Source organism: Strongylocentrotus purpuratus, unplaced genomic scaffold (genome assembly GCF_000002235.5).
Source record: "Strongylocentrotus purpuratus isolate Spur 01 unplaced genomic scaffold, Spur_5.0 spur5_contig_817, whole genome shotgun sequence".
Classification (NCBI taxonomy): domain Eukaryota; kingdom Metazoa; phylum Echinodermata; class Echinoidea; order Camarodonta; family Strongylocentrotidae; genus Strongylocentrotus; species Strongylocentrotus purpuratus.
This window is the reverse complement of record NW_022145521.1, coordinates 205,276-220,982: the sequence shown is the minus strand read 5'-3', so window position 1 is coordinate 220,982 and position 15,707 is coordinate 205,276. Positions and strand designations below refer to the sequence as shown.

The following is a 15,707-nucleotide window of genomic DNA, read 5'->3' as shown; positions in this document are numbered from 1 at the left end:
CAAGCTCTTGTATGGTTTCTAAATCAACACTGTACACAACACGATCATCACACATGTAAACCTCTTGGATGTGGTCTGTTAGGTATGGAACAAAATAATGTGGAATTGCCCATAGACATGGACCCCATTTCACAAAACTTGTCATCAGTGACAAATGACAGCTTTTGTTATAAGCTACTGAAATCCTTGCTCCTGATTGGTTATCAGCAGATTTGTCACTGATTTGTATCATTTGTCATTGAAAAAAGGTTTTGTGAAACACCCCCTATTCTTAATTAACACTTCTCATATAACCCCTTCAATAACCACGGACCCATCCATCTAACTCATCTCTCACCTGAGCTGATGTAATTGCAATCAATTACACTCCTGGATTAAATGATCAATTTCTCTTGCTTGTTATGATTAAAATTTCTTTCAACTTCCTAGTTTCACATTTTAAACACTACACCTTTGAATGTTATATTGTAATGCATTTGAAACGTCATCTATTAAGTGTATTATGTATAAGATTCTCTAATTTTAAAAATGGATAAACTATGTTGCCCAACAGATCAGGGAACCTTATTTGGTAAATAAAGTATAGATACATATACATGTATGTACAATAAGGCCATGTAATGACTTTAAATAGGAATTTGGCAAGAAACTGCTCAATTTAATAGGAGATGATAAGACACACAGAGAAAAAAGGATGAAGATAACGCATGACTACAGGGCAGTGACAAATGCATTACAAGATGGATTGTACATTTGTTACATTGTCAACTTGCATGCTATAGCATAGCAAGCGTGAATATATAAGGTGGGTGAATACGTCTTAGACACCACACTGACATAACATGAACATGAAGATACATTGATTAAAGATGAACTTTCTTGTGCGGTAATCATCTCGGTTTCTCTGTCTACATGTCAATATGAAGTCCTCCTGCTTTAAACACTATCGACAAAACCGAGTCAACAAACTTACAAATTTAGGATAATTATTTTTACCATATCTAGCGATCTTCGCTTGTTCAGGACTCTCTGAAAGCATGTGCCAATAAGCTTGATAGTCATTTTAAGAAGAACAACTGCCTCCTATATCATATCTTTTTCCAAAATTAGCTGACTGGACAACTCTGCCAACTCATTGTTATCAACGAAGATCCAATTTCCTACTGTGAACATCAACATCAGCACTAGAATCTACCCTGTAGTAAAGACAAGTATTATTACTGATCAATAAGACTACTAGTTTCCAACAATAACCCGACATTAGACAAAACAAACAAAATGTTACTCCAAAGCTTCACTGACGACATAGAGTAAAAAGTCATTAAGATTTAAAACAAAGTCTAGACCAAAAATGAGTCTACATTCATGAGCTAGAAGTACATTTAAACTTTTTCTACCTCCATAAACTATTATTCACAGATAAATTTCTATAATAGATTTATATAGATTTACAGAAAAACTCCAACAAGTTACCACAACGTCCCTGAAGACACTTTATATTTGATTGATACTTGATTCACCTTTACTGTATAGTACAGTACTGACCTTGTACTTAGCCTTGAACTTAGGCTTGAAGATAACGTAACGCACAGTGAAAACCATGAGGTCACATATTACAAAGTCCTGAATCCAGAAGAAGGAGCTGTACGATATATTACGAGAAACAGCTGAAAGCTTTGGACCAAACTTCAATGCCACAAGTTTGTGTAGTCCCATAGATGCATTCCTGTGTGCAGTGCACAGAGCTTTCAGGAGGAGTGAGTAAGTTTCTGGTCATTTTGACCATTTCAAAACTTCACAATCTACACATATCTCTATGTGCTATATAATGTTGCAATGTCCCAATTGCTTCTTTCACATAGAAATTGCTTGACCAGGGTCCTGTCTTACAAAGAGTTGATATCAATCAAAACTTCTTTGCAATTGATATCAATCTCAACTATGTACATAAGAGATAGGAGACTGCAAACTTGCGATTGATTGTAGGAATGCAATTGATTGGGATCAATCGCAACTCTTTGTAAGACGGGGCCCTAAACTCAACTTTCATCTTTTAATCACTGAGACCCCAAGGTCTTTCCTCCCTGTACAGCTGATTGGGATGTGCAGGTGTACCGCTACACCAGGGAGTGTTTCACAAAACTTGTCATCAGTGACAAATGACAGTTTTTGTTATAAGCTACTGAAATCCTTGCTTCTAATTGGTTATCAGCAGATTTGTCACTGAGTTTTGTCATTTGTCCTTGAAAAAAAGGCTTTGTGAAATGTGTCCCAGGTTTCCCCAATTCTAGGGAGTGAGTGAGTTCTTCACTTCTTCATGTATTTAGGGTGGTGACACTTCTCCCGCACGTTGCCTCCATTTAAAGTCCTATCCGAGGGACAGAGCCTGTTCCCACTGCAACCTAGCGTGTGTCTATGAACAAATGTTGGGGCAGCTTCACACACCCCAAAGGTTTTCAATCCTCTGCCTCTGCTTGATGTGAACCAATGATCTTTGGTTTGACGGGTAGATGGTTTAGCAATTGAGCAAACCCGCCTCTGAAGACCTTTGCGGGAGCTGAAAGGGTACAATGTCTTGTCATGCAAGAAAGCCGTGGGAATCATCTTTGTAATTTTGTGGCTGCTGAAGTGAAAATATTCCTTTTATTAAGAGACATGTGAGTACTGATAAAGCTGACAAATAACTGAGAGCTTCAAATTTATTTTTTCTTCTTCCTTAAGGAAGATTATCATTGAAGTAATTTGATATGAAAATGGTTGGATGATCTTAATTGTCTTTCCAAGTTAGAATCATGAACAGAAATTTTTGGTAGTTTTTCAGTCTCATCAGCGCCTTTGATTAGGCAACTAGATATTGGCGCTTTATTAATTCCTGGATTGGATTGGATCTTGAATACCAACAGACAAATGGATCACTTTTGTAGCTGAAGCCTTTCAAAGCCTTACCTTTATCCTTTGTCATTAAGTTGGCATTGAATGCTATGAAGTAACACCATTCTAGCCCAAAACTGACGATATAGAAATGAGCAAATCATTCTTAACATTATATTACTAAAATCAGATGGGCACGATGGGAATGATACTTCAAAAATCTCAAACTTGAGTTAATGCCTTTCTGTATGTCACTGTAAGACAAAATGTATTGTGATATATACACTGATTGGAAGAAAAAAAAATGAAACTGATTTAACGTCCTTCTGTTTCTCATTGTATGACAATACTGATGTCTCATGCCAAACACAGAATTGGCGTATTTGTAGAGTTTAACACAACCATACTAAAACTATTACAGCCCTCATTGCACAATGTTTCTTTGGAAACGGTACCGGGTGAAGAAGTTTTGGAACCTCTGCGGACAACGCTTTCAGTCGATGAGCACCGTCTTTTCTCTGTTCATTCAAAGTCTTACAACGGATCGTAGGTTCGGTGTCAGCATTCTTACAACGATTCGTAGGTTTGGTGTCAGCATTCTTCCAAGTACCCGCCCCACCGGAGACGATACGTCCCCGTCCGCCATGTGACCGTCTGGCTTAGAGCGCCCTCTAGGAAGTAGAAGATGAACATGATCTCCCGGTAGAACCAGGCCAATGCATAGTCCACTTTGGTGAAGTTCAGGGGACCTCGCTGCGTAGGTGATAAAGAGGAAAGAAAGAAATAGAAGCATGAGAATATAAATTTGCAATCCACTGAAAGGTAATGTAAAGTTTTGGGAAATTTTGAAAATTGGATGGATAGTAATTCTTTATAATTTTGACATATTTGGATGCCCCTGTGGATGTATTATAAGCACTAACAAATTAAGCCCCTAAAACATTTCTGCTTTTGAGAAATTGAATGATCAAAAACTTACCGGTGCTCCCGGTAAATTTCAAATATTTCAAATAGCGTCTTGGGCCATTCCATGGTAGGTGCGACCATGAAAATCTCCAAATATGCAATTCTGATAATAATTTTCAAACAGGATTAGCAAATTGGTTGATTGTAGTCAAGAAACATTGTTTTTAAAGCTTAAGTAATATCAGTCTTGAGAGGGAGCTATACAACATAAAGAGTTTATTATTCATAATTTCATCACTTTGGACTCAATTTCAACCGCGACAACAATCATTGAATATTGTAAAATCGCATATGTTTCCAATATGTTCATTTGAACCAAATTCATGACCCCATACATAGAAAGAATGAGAAGAATTTTTATCTTCAGCAGAAATATTTTTATCCCTCTTAAGACAGGACTTTTGATGTACTAAATCGATCACACGTTCTTCAAATTTTCAACATTTTCGTTTTATTGCTACTCTGTTAGAATAAAATGTAACGTTTTTAAAACCGATATGAATATGGGCAATCACTTGGTCGACAAAAAAGGCCAGTTAAGATCGAAACACAATGATTTTTAACTTTTTAACTTTGTTGCCAATTAAAGTTTATTTCTCCTTCATGGCATCATTCATGGGATCAACAAAAATGAAAGCAATTTTTTGCCCTTTCTACTCATGCATCCCATATATTATTAGGGCTATGAATCATGACTATTGAGCTAAACCACATAATGTGGAATGACAGTCTTGAAAGGATTAAAGCCCCACTGCACTAGTTTGGCCAGGAGGGATTAGACCATCCTGCATGGCCACTGGCAGGTGGTTATCTCATCAAATCAGCTCTCGATGAGAAAAAGAGAAAAAGGGAATCATGGGGGACCAATGTTCACCGAATAGGCATTGTTTGCTATATAGAGGGCGCAAGTAGCTATAAGTAGAGCAGTGGGGCTTTAAAGGGTGAGGGCGAGAGATGCACTTACCTGGAGGACTTTGAGTTGAAAGTAGTCCAGGATGAACCAGAGAAGGGTGTGGCAGATGAAGATGATGCAAGGATCCCAGCTGAACAGGTGGTAGACCGCCCATGAGACAGCCACGCCCAACACCAGGCACTCCATTATGGGTTCCCCTATGAGCGTGACAGGTACTGTGCTTATTCTAACCATGGTCCACCTAGGTACAATAAACAAAATGTAAGCAGGTTTAAATAAGCCATCTATTCAGGAAAAGGAGGTTTAGTTCTTTCTTCCTTTAATAGGCCTATTCATCCCTCTCCAGTGTATAGGCCATGGACGAGAGATCTCCATGGTCGTCTGTCCTGTGCTTTCATTTCGAGCTGAATCCAGGTCTAACCCACTCCAGCAAAGCATAGAGAGTCAATGCTAATGCGTATTGACCTCTAGCACTGCACTACGTGTTAATAGGCAGCATTTGCTCACATGAATAGTCAATACACACATAATACACAAATGCACACAATCATGCCAATGCGGCTGTATGCAAAGTTTAACAGTAGATTTACAATTTTAATTTTTAAATTATTCTTTCTAAAACATTGGTAAGTTGAAAAAATTGTATTTTACTGCGATTTAGGTGTCATCAATAGTCACTAAAGTACCAATTTTTTGTGAAATCAGTTTTTGTACAGTGGTGTTCGAAATGTTAATACACAGCCAGGATTACAATGCAGCTATGTATGGGTCTAATCCATCTTTTTATCTCAGCCTGGAGATCTCGTCGCCAGGTTTTTCGTGGCCAGCCTCTCTTTGTCTTTCCCTGGGGATTCCATATTAGGGCCTGTCTAGTGATAATTGAAGTCGTTTCTGTTTTCTATAGAGGTTGACATATGACTGAGTTTTTTCTTATTCCAATTGGCATTAATCTTTTTTTTGTGTGTTTTATTGCTTCACCATTTCGATGAAAAATAGAAGTAAATGAAATTAAACTTTTTGAACATGAATAGAAATCATACCAAAGTTTACAAACAAACAATGACACAGTTTATAAGAAAAGGAAACTTTACAGGTTTTACCTTTGTGTTCCAATATTGATGGTTTATTTTAGTACCCACTGGCATCTTACCCAAAAAAGGTCATTCTTACCTAGTTAAATATCCAAGCAATACATTCACATCTTTTATTGAATGAATGAATAATTAAATAAAAATCCAATTAATTAAATAATACATATATTACATAAAATTCAGAATACAGGTTTAGAAGGTAGAGGTCATATTTTCTTTTAGTAATTTGTTTTTAAGAAATAAAGGATCTGTATGTGAGCCGAAATGAATGTTTTCTATTATTTTCATAGTTTGTTTTTGCAGTAGTGATATTCTGTTTGATTTTGTTGTTTGTGAGTTACTCCAAGATAGGATCCCGTAGTTAAGAGAAGGAATAGTAAGAGTTGAATAAAGGGTTAAAATCACTTTGTGTGAAAAATGTGTTTTTGGCTTATGAATTACACCAATGTTACTTGAGGAACATTACATGTATATCCATACCTGACCATTCTTTTCCTAAATGATGCTAATGACGCACTGCCTGAATTCTGCATTGCAGGAAATAAACTCAGCCTCTGCTTAAATCCACTGCAGAAGAAAAAGAAAATATCAAAGAATGAAAGTCAAATGAATAAATGATTTATATGCACATACTCATCAAAGATAGAGGGAGATGTATCGATAGACTGAGAGAGTGAGTGAGAGAGTTCTAACCAACTAACTGTAAGTTTTCATGGATTATCATGAATTTTCCTCCTGTAAAAAAATTGAGCATATTCCTTTTTATTTTGCTACATTTTAACATGATTTCACATATAATGATAGAAAATTCTTAGAGAAAATGTTCAAAAGAAAGAAATTCATTGCTAATCTGACAAAAACAGAAAAAGACTGTCGTTGGCAAATTCATCTTCTTGAGGTATGCAGGACATCTTATCACACTTTCCAATAGATCTTACAGTAACTACTATCACCACAGATCCATCAATCATATTTTCCTAGGACCCTTATCTATGAGGAAATAGGAAGCCAAGAGTCACGAGACAGGCAGCGTGATGTATACCCCTATTTTGCACTTGTCAGGTTTTTGACAGGAAAAGATTGGCTTATAAATCAAGCTTTTTTTTCTCCAATCAGCAAATGCATTGTTTTGCACCTGATCCAAAGTACGGTCCTGCGATACATGCTCTGAGCCTGAAGATGTCCATTTTCTATGATTCCGTATTTCCCAAATTCAACCATGGACAAAACCCTTTACAAAACCCTATACACATGGGCCCCTAAAATTTAAGTCTGAACACCTATATTTAAATTCTTTTTTTTTAAACATTGGGTTCATACATACAGACTGTAAAAAGTTCAACCCGGACCCCCTTCCAAAAAAGTAAGTGTGGAGCATTGCTTTACCTAAATATAATCCTAAAGATAACCCTAAACCTAGCTTCAAACCCAACTGCAAACCTAACCCTACATCTTTGATGGAAATAAGTCTGAAGCAATTGTCGCAGAAGCAAATCGTTCGTTCATACGAAGAACATCAAGGAGTTCATCATCTAAATAAGAATTCTTTATTAAGCCTACTGGCTGATTAGCCAACAGACTGATTAGCCAACAGACTGATTAGCCAACAGACTGATTAGCCAACAGACTGATTAGCCAACAGACTGATTAGCCAACAGACTGATTAGCCAACAGAAGCAAATGTAGGGTCCTCACAAAGTACAGAAAGTGAAAAGACAAGAGATGCATACTAGCCGTTAGTCTGATTTGACATTGTTTAATTAAAATACCCCAAAATCTCTTAATAATAATAATACTAATAATATTCCGCTTTCATATAGCGCCCAATACATCAATACAACAATGTGCTGAAGCGCTTTACAGATATATTATTAATCATAATGATGTGATTGAAATAGATGTCCTAAATTAATACAGTCTTTAAAAAAATGAAATTTGTATCCACATACCTTTTTAATACAGCTATACCCATGTAATAGTCCTCAGAAATGTACTTGGCGAATTCTACTAAGCCGCCCGCTTCTTCTAAGATTGATTTTCTAACAATGTTGAGCATTCCTGAGACACAGTTTACTCCAAAAACACATGCCGTTATGTACATCCGGGCATGTGCTCCACCAAAATAAACCTTTGGGAAAGAAACGTGAATAAAAAGGTGTAAATAAATTGTACTGTTACACAAGGTTTCCTTCTTACAGTGGTTTTGAGGTCATTTTGATAATTGACTCCAATTTTATAGGCCAATGAGGGAAACATTTAATGAGAATATTCTGCAAACCAAATGTGGCATTCCACAAGAATCTGTCTTAGGCCCAGTTCTTTTTTATTTACATGAATACTATGCCATTAGCCACTTTTTTTTCATTGACATGATTAATGTGCCTCATGGTTTTTTTAACTTCAGGCTCATTACCGACAATTCAAATCTATTCCAAACATTTGTTATCAGGTCAAGTACATGTTAATCACCTTAATATCTAACATTGACGAGAAACCAGCTCTGTCATGGGCCAAATGATATTATATCAGGTCAAGTACATGTAAATTACCTTATCTAACGTTGACGAGAAACCAGCTCTGTCACGGACGAAAGGCAGGCCGTGGACCATGCCCACAGTTGGTGACATCCTTGATACCATTTCAGTTAAAGTATCTGGTGACACTGAAAAATAAAAATATTGACATTTTATTGTTTCAAAGAAATTGTTTTCACAGAGCATTGTCTATTTGGCTATTCATACTGAGGGTCCTGCAAGTATCATTGGAAGAAAAAAAAAAACGAACAACCCATATTATGTCAAACATGTACATGTAAAACACATAAATATTGATAGTTGAAGAGCTTAGATTGAATACAATATAAAAGAGACAGTTGAGAACTGGTGAAAGTGAGACTGTGAGATTTCTCATTCTATGTCTTTCAGTAAGAAAGAACAGTAGATATGTCGCCTGAAAAGAATTACCCTTGGAATGCTTTTGAATATCGAATTAAGTACCACTAGGAATAGTTTCATAAGTTTGTGTAGTCCCATACATCCATATCTCTGATGATTTTTAGCATGATTCAGTCAACTAATTATCATTTTGATAATTTCCAAATCCTAAAGTTGAATACAGGTCCATTCCTACAAACAATCAGGATAACTTCTATACAGTTTCTTTCACATGAGAACTGCATGACCTATACATGTACATGTACTCAATATCACACCTAGAGCTTTCAAATATTAACTTTGTTGTGTTATCTAGAAGATAAGGCTGGATTTGTAATTCCCCTATGGGCAATGCTCTTGACCTAACTTGACCGCTATCTCTTGATTAAGCACGCCTTTTTTTGTTTGCTATTGTTTAGTTTTGTCGTTTTGTTCTGTGTTCAGGATTGTTTTAGGGGTTTTATAATTAACAGGAAATGGAGCCTACCATTCCACACTTTTAAAATCATATAACGAAACTGTTTGATTTGTGCACAAATCTATTATGATGTGGTGTAAAAACAAAGTGTCAAATTCAAATCAAGAGATATTCTTTAGCTGTGCAGAAAGGAAATGTTACCGTTTGCTTTTGATTACAATGTGTTCATCATGCATTAACAAATGCATTTGGAGAACAAAATATATTAATAATTAATAACAAATTTCATTTCCTGTGAGAAGTATCTTTCTTCTTCTTTTTTGTTTGTTAGGGTGGTGGAGGGGGGGGGGGGGTGGTAAACTTCCTTGACAATGATCAACTTGACAGAATTTTTCATCACAAAAAAAATGGTAAACTATCTTTACTGTGATTGGAATCTATGCAAATTTCATAGATGTGTCATCCTGTTGACAAGCATCAACAGTAGTGAAAGTTTGTCTAATTGCATACAGTGGCCATTAATAAAAATAAAAAAAACTATTATTGAAAGGTGAATGAAATTTTTCATCATTCATATTACATACATGCACATGAAAAATATATTCATATCAAATTATAAAAACTGCTAATTGCCTTTAATAACAGCAGTTTATCAATCACATTTTTAACATGAACTTTGATCGTAATAGGGCACTGGAATTTGCTGATGACGTCATCCACTGATGGGTTGACTAATGGTACAGGTAAACAGAGGTAATCATTAGTGGGGCTACAAATGATACCAGAATAAGCAGATATAATTAAAATATTCACCATTTGCAGGCCAAAAAATGAAAAGGTTAAATTCCAACGGCATTTGAAAGATAGCACTAATTTTAATAGAACTTCCTTCAAAACGAAGGGGCTTGAAAATGTCTTTTTGTGGGATTTTAGGGATTGCAATAATTTCAGTAAATAGTCTGATTTTCAGAACCGTTTACCGAATGGTGTACGTTTTGTGCTGCGCAAAGATTCAATCAGTTTTATTCTAGCCATTACAAGAAGTGGTTTATTGATCCAAATGCTCATTTTATGTGTGTTATTACCAAAGAAAAAGTCAATCAGTCACTCGAAACAATGTCTGACATTGAAGTCTACAAAGTAAACGTTTTTCCATGCACAATTTGAATACTAGAGCACTGCTAACGTTTAAATTCCACAGATAGGACATACATGTACGTGACATATTCTTGATTTCTGCAAAGTTCTACAGAATTTGATGTTGGCTGCAAATGGGAGATACATGAAGTACCTTTATCACATTCAATTGAAATTGCATTGATTTTTAATAATGCACAGGCATTAAAGAGAGTTTGCAGCATATACATGTAAATGTATTCCTTTTTTCTCACTGGGGTTGGAAGATTCTATTTGAGCCCATTGTATGCATAATGCCTTCAAATGTTCCAACAAAACTAAAAACTTAAAGGTATCAATAAAATTGTAAAATTAATTCATGTTGAGCCTATCTCGCTGGTAAATTCAATGATTATTTATAAGAAGATTTCAAGCAGAAATTTCCTCCAAATGTAACGCGAGTTATACAGAATGGCTTTTAATTACCTAATATGTTTTGGTAGTATACACTTCATTAATTTGCAGCAATGTACAGGTGTATAATGCAATCGTCATTAAACGCAATCATCTCACATGATTAAACCTTTCTTGCTTCAATGGATAATTACAGAAGGCCAAGGTCCATTCAGGTGGACTCCGTTCTCTTGATCCATTGGTTTATCACAAGATTAATGACGTCATAATAGCCCTGTTCATACATTACCGTAAATCTACGTGTATAAGGCGCACCCCTATTTTGGGGGCAAAAAAAAAAAAAAATAAATAAATAAATAAATTAAAAAAAATAAAATCGTTTTTTGTTTTGTTGTTGTTGTTGTTTTGTTGCCGAAAACCCATGCGGGGAAGGACCTTCATTTTATATCGAGGTGCAGTTGAAGTTGTGAACTTGTCACAAATAATAGTAACAATGTCGTTGTAGAAGAATGTGTAAGATCATTAATGTAAATTAAAAACAGGTCCATACTCTAAGGCTTCATGATACCAAGTGTCCCACACCAGCCTCATCACATCACCTAGCAGAAGCACTATGTTCTATGCCAAACATCAATAGTCATGCATGATATGAATAGACAAAAATTGAGGAATTATTATTATAAACTACATCTATTAGAAAGGCGCACCCCCGACTTTAAAAATTTTTCGGCGGCAAAAAAGTGCGCCTTATACACGGAGATTTACGGTAATACAGCAACGATGCTAGGATCTGTAAACAATTTCCCATAGCCATTTCCCATCCCAGAAAGGCAATATACCACAATGCTACAGCAATATCCTGGTATTGCCTAATGCATCCTGTACATTGCAGTACAGTTGGCACTTGCTGCAGTAGATTTGTATTAATGCAAGTCCTCTGAAGTGGTGTTGGTTGATCACATGATACATGACATCACAATAGAAATATGTTGTCATATCTCTGACACATGAAAGATAACCCTCGTGTAATCATATGTAAATATGATAATTCAGATACCCTAATTTAAATACAAACCTATGAACCGGGACCTATATAATACAAGCTTTGCTTTTTAGTAGATCCCCACTTTATTGATTGATTTATATGATTGTATCCTCTGTTATAACTATTATCATGTACATTATGTTTTCTATATTGTATGTTTAGTTATAATAATTACTAAGTTCATTATGTTCAATTATGTTACCTTTGATAAAGTGAAATAAATGAACTTGAAACTTAAACATGACAGTTACAGAGGCTTGTCCACATACGATGACATCACAATCACATGATACATGACATCACAATAACAGTGTGTTCTCATCTCTCTGTCATATATATATGACAGTTACCGAAGGCTTGTCCACATACGATGCGCTAAAACTAGCTGCAAATGAAATGTGAAGCGCTTATACCAATTTATGTCATAAAGAACGGCCTGATCAGTATAATTATGAATCAAGCGTTCTGCTCCAATGCACAAGCCGCGAAGTGTTGCTGCTCTTCAGCTAATAAATTGATTAATTGATTGATTGATTGGTTATTTTGACCCCATTCCTAAGAAAGCACCGTATACAAGGTATCTACAGTATTGCTGTATTTGGCCTTGGTACATTGTATACCCAAGAGGTTGCCAAATATAGCAATATTCACTATTAGTCAGTGGCAACGTTTATATTTGAAGTTGATTGTAAAATATTCACAGTGTATTCGCAAAAAGTTGATTCTGTGCAATGTGTCACACATGACATTATCTCTGTTATTTAGCTGCTCTGGGCAAGGACAATATACAAATAATACATAGCAGTGAGGCATTAGTAAGAATTACCCACACGAGGTACCTTCAAAACAGTCCGAACACCCTCGGCTATCGCCTCAGGCTTGTTAGACTGTTCCAAAGGTACCTTGTGTGGGTAATTTTACTAATGCCCGAACACAATGATGTGTATTATTTGTTTTATAAGAATATGTTTTATAACATGATTTTGATAATGACCGGTCATTATCCAAATTACGTATTAGGCAAAATAAATGCATATTTACATGTAAGTGTACACTTTCAACCGGTCATTTGATTAGGATCCACGTCATCATCTTATAAAGCCAGATACCCCTTTCATAGTGCTTCTATTGGAGTCGCACTGGTGAAAATACCGATAGAATTTGCCTTGAATGTAAACAAAGTTTGAACCACCCGTCTCCCTGCTCTCTCTTTCATACTGCCGATGAAATTCACTCGCTGTGCCGAGCTCCGGCAGGAAGTGAAGCATTATTGCACAATCGCTTGTGAGCTGCTTGAGCAGGAGAATTTCATCGCCTATTTCTCTTCTTTTCATCTGCTATTCTATCACCTTTTTCTCTTCTTTTCATCTGCTATTCTATCGCCTTTTTCTCTTCTTTTCATCTGCTATTCTATCGCCTTTTTTCTCTTCTTTCTTCGGCTATTCTATCTTCTTTTCATCTGCTATTCTATCGCCTTTTTCTCCTCTGAACCTTTCATAGTGGCCTGATTTTCATCGGATGCATCCAATGAAAATCAGGCCACTATGAAAGGGGTAAATAGAGTCTGAGTCTGTGTCTCTGCAGACTAGATGAAATAAATTTGATATTTTCAAGTCTTTTCAAGATTCAGTGCATAGGAATCGCCCAAATGAGCTGCAACATATGTGGCTACTTTGCAGATACATGCAGCACATGTAGCTACGTGTGGCTGGTATGAATGTGTTCATCAAATAAAAAATGTATACATCCTTACCTGATATACCGCTATCACTGATCATGATGATGTCATACTTTGATGCCTTGTATCCTGGAAGCATATTGTTGACCTTTGGGTTAATGCCGACCTTTGACCCACCTGCAGATGTGTGAGTAAGGTGTGTGTAAGAGGGGTGAGAAAAAAGGGAAAAAATAATCAGTGATATCATACTTGTGTGAATCATCATACATGCATTGTTTGCTTTTAGCTAGAACACTAGGCAAATTTACATTGCAGATAAAACAATTTGAAGAACCAACAGTTTTTTTTAAAGGTAAAGACCAGTTATGGTCATGCGATTGCATTGTGAAAGAAACGTTGTGGAATCGATCAGAAAAGGTTGATCATCTAGCATCTAGCATCTGCAAGGTTCTGGAATCATCAAAATGATAAGAAATTTGGCCCATTCTTCGTAAAGTTACAAGCACTATACACAGAAAGATGTATATGGGACTACCCTATATCTCTCACAGACCATGAGAGAAACAAATTTACCAAATATATGACTTAGTAGGCAGTTTCCCGGCAAATTTTTTATCATCATGTATTAGTCAAAACATATTCTTTCACATGATTGGTAATGAGAGCTTCCATTTCATTTTTTGAAATTGGGGCGTTTCCAATACTGGTCTTTACCTTTAACTACCATTTACAATCCTGGACAAACCCATAAAACACATCAGTGTTTATTGCTCTGGTTATTTGGTGAGTTGTGCGCATGCGCGTCTTGTCCCTGCGTCTGGATGCCATCGCACAGAAACATTGTTCAATACTGTTTTAAAGAAGAGTATTCTGGGGAATTTCACATATTTTCTATCTTTAAATACAAGCAGGCCTAAAATAATATAAACTGGGGGTGTTTTATTATTAAGCTGTTCGTAAAGTTACGCATGACTTTACGAATGACTTGTATATGAAAAGCCAAATGAGATGCTCAATCATTATTAACTGCATCAACTAAAGTTGAACTGTGCTGATGTAGATTAACATTCTTATTATAACAAACATTTTTAATGCAAAGTATATTTTTTAGCCATAATTTAATTGAGTTTATTGAAAATATCAGAAAAAACTTTGGGCATCCTTTTGGCACTTCATATACAAGTCGTTCGTAAAGTCATGCATAACTTTACGAACAGCTTAAAGGTAAAGACCAGTAATGGTCATGCGATTGCATTGTGAAAGAAACGTTGTGGAATCGATCAGAAAAGGTTGATCATCTAGCATCTAGCATCTGCAAGGTTCTGGAATCATCAAAATGATAAGAAATTTGGCCCATTCTTCGTAAAGTTACAAGCACTATACACAGAAAGATGTATATGGGACTACCCAATCTCTCTCACACGACCATGAGAGAAATAAATTTACCAAATATATGAATTAGTAGGCGGTTTCCCGGCAAATTTTTTATCATCATGTATTAGTCAAAACATATTCTTTCACATGATTGGTAATGAGAGCTTCCATTTCATTTTTTGAAATTGGGGCGTTACCAATACTGGTCTTTACCTTTAATGAAACATCCCCTATGTTTGATTGGTGCCAGAAAGACACAAAACAGTCTTAACCATCCACGCCCAAAGTGCCTGATGCACGAATGGTGCTGGCAGTGCGTTGTGTGTAATCGCTCTATAGGCCCGTCTTCACTATCTCGAGATTACCAAATATCCAGCTATTTGAACTATCCCGATCGCAAACTATCCAGCTAATTGCTTCTTCATTAGACCGAAGTAGCAAATTAGCTGGATAGTTGGTCGGGATAATATCCCAAGATATCTCGGTCTAGTTTGCAAAATATCCCACTATTTCCCAACTAGCGGGATAGTTTGTGACCGTCTTCATTAGACCGAAGTACGGAGTCAAATATCCCGATCCCATCATGCACAACGATTTCCGGTTTTCCGCGCACATGTGATCTATACCGCTCAGCGCCGCGCTAGTACAGCTAGTAAACACAGAAAACCGCAAACTAGACCGAGATATCTTGGGATATTATCCCGACCAACTATCCAGCTAATTTGCTACTTCGGTCTAATGAAGACGCAAATTAGCTGGATAGTTTGCGATCGGGATAATTCAAATAGCTGGATATTTGGCAATCTCGAGATAGTGCAGACACGCCTATTGTACTAGAGGGGAAAAAAACACTCAAGATTAAAATAAACAAAGATTTTATTATTAAAG

At 36.2% G+C, this 15,707-nt stretch overlaps 1 protein-coding gene across 1 annotated transcript in view; it reads right to left on the bottom strand.

Moving 5' to 3' along the window:
- Positions 1-1,077: 1,077 nt before the first annotated feature.
- LOC105443151 (ceramide glucosyltransferase-B-like) overlaps positions 1,078-15,707 on the bottom strand; it is a 43,062-nt gene continuing 28,432 nt past the window's right edge. The window contains exons 4-9 of the mRNA XM_030980054.1: positions 13,521-13,622; positions 8,391-8,503; positions 7,791-7,969; positions 6,322-6,408; positions 4,802-4,991; positions 1,078-3,624 (exon numbers count right to left, since the gene is read on the bottom strand). Coding sequence (XP_030835914.1) covers positions 3,463-3,624; positions 4,802-4,991; positions 6,322-6,408; positions 7,791-7,969; positions 8,391-8,503; positions 13,521-13,622 — 833 coding nt within the window. The 3' untranslated portion in view covers positions 1,078-3,462. The remainder of the gene's footprint in view (positions 3,625-4,801; positions 4,992-6,321; positions 6,409-7,790; positions 7,970-8,390; positions 8,504-13,520; positions 13,623-15,707) is intronic.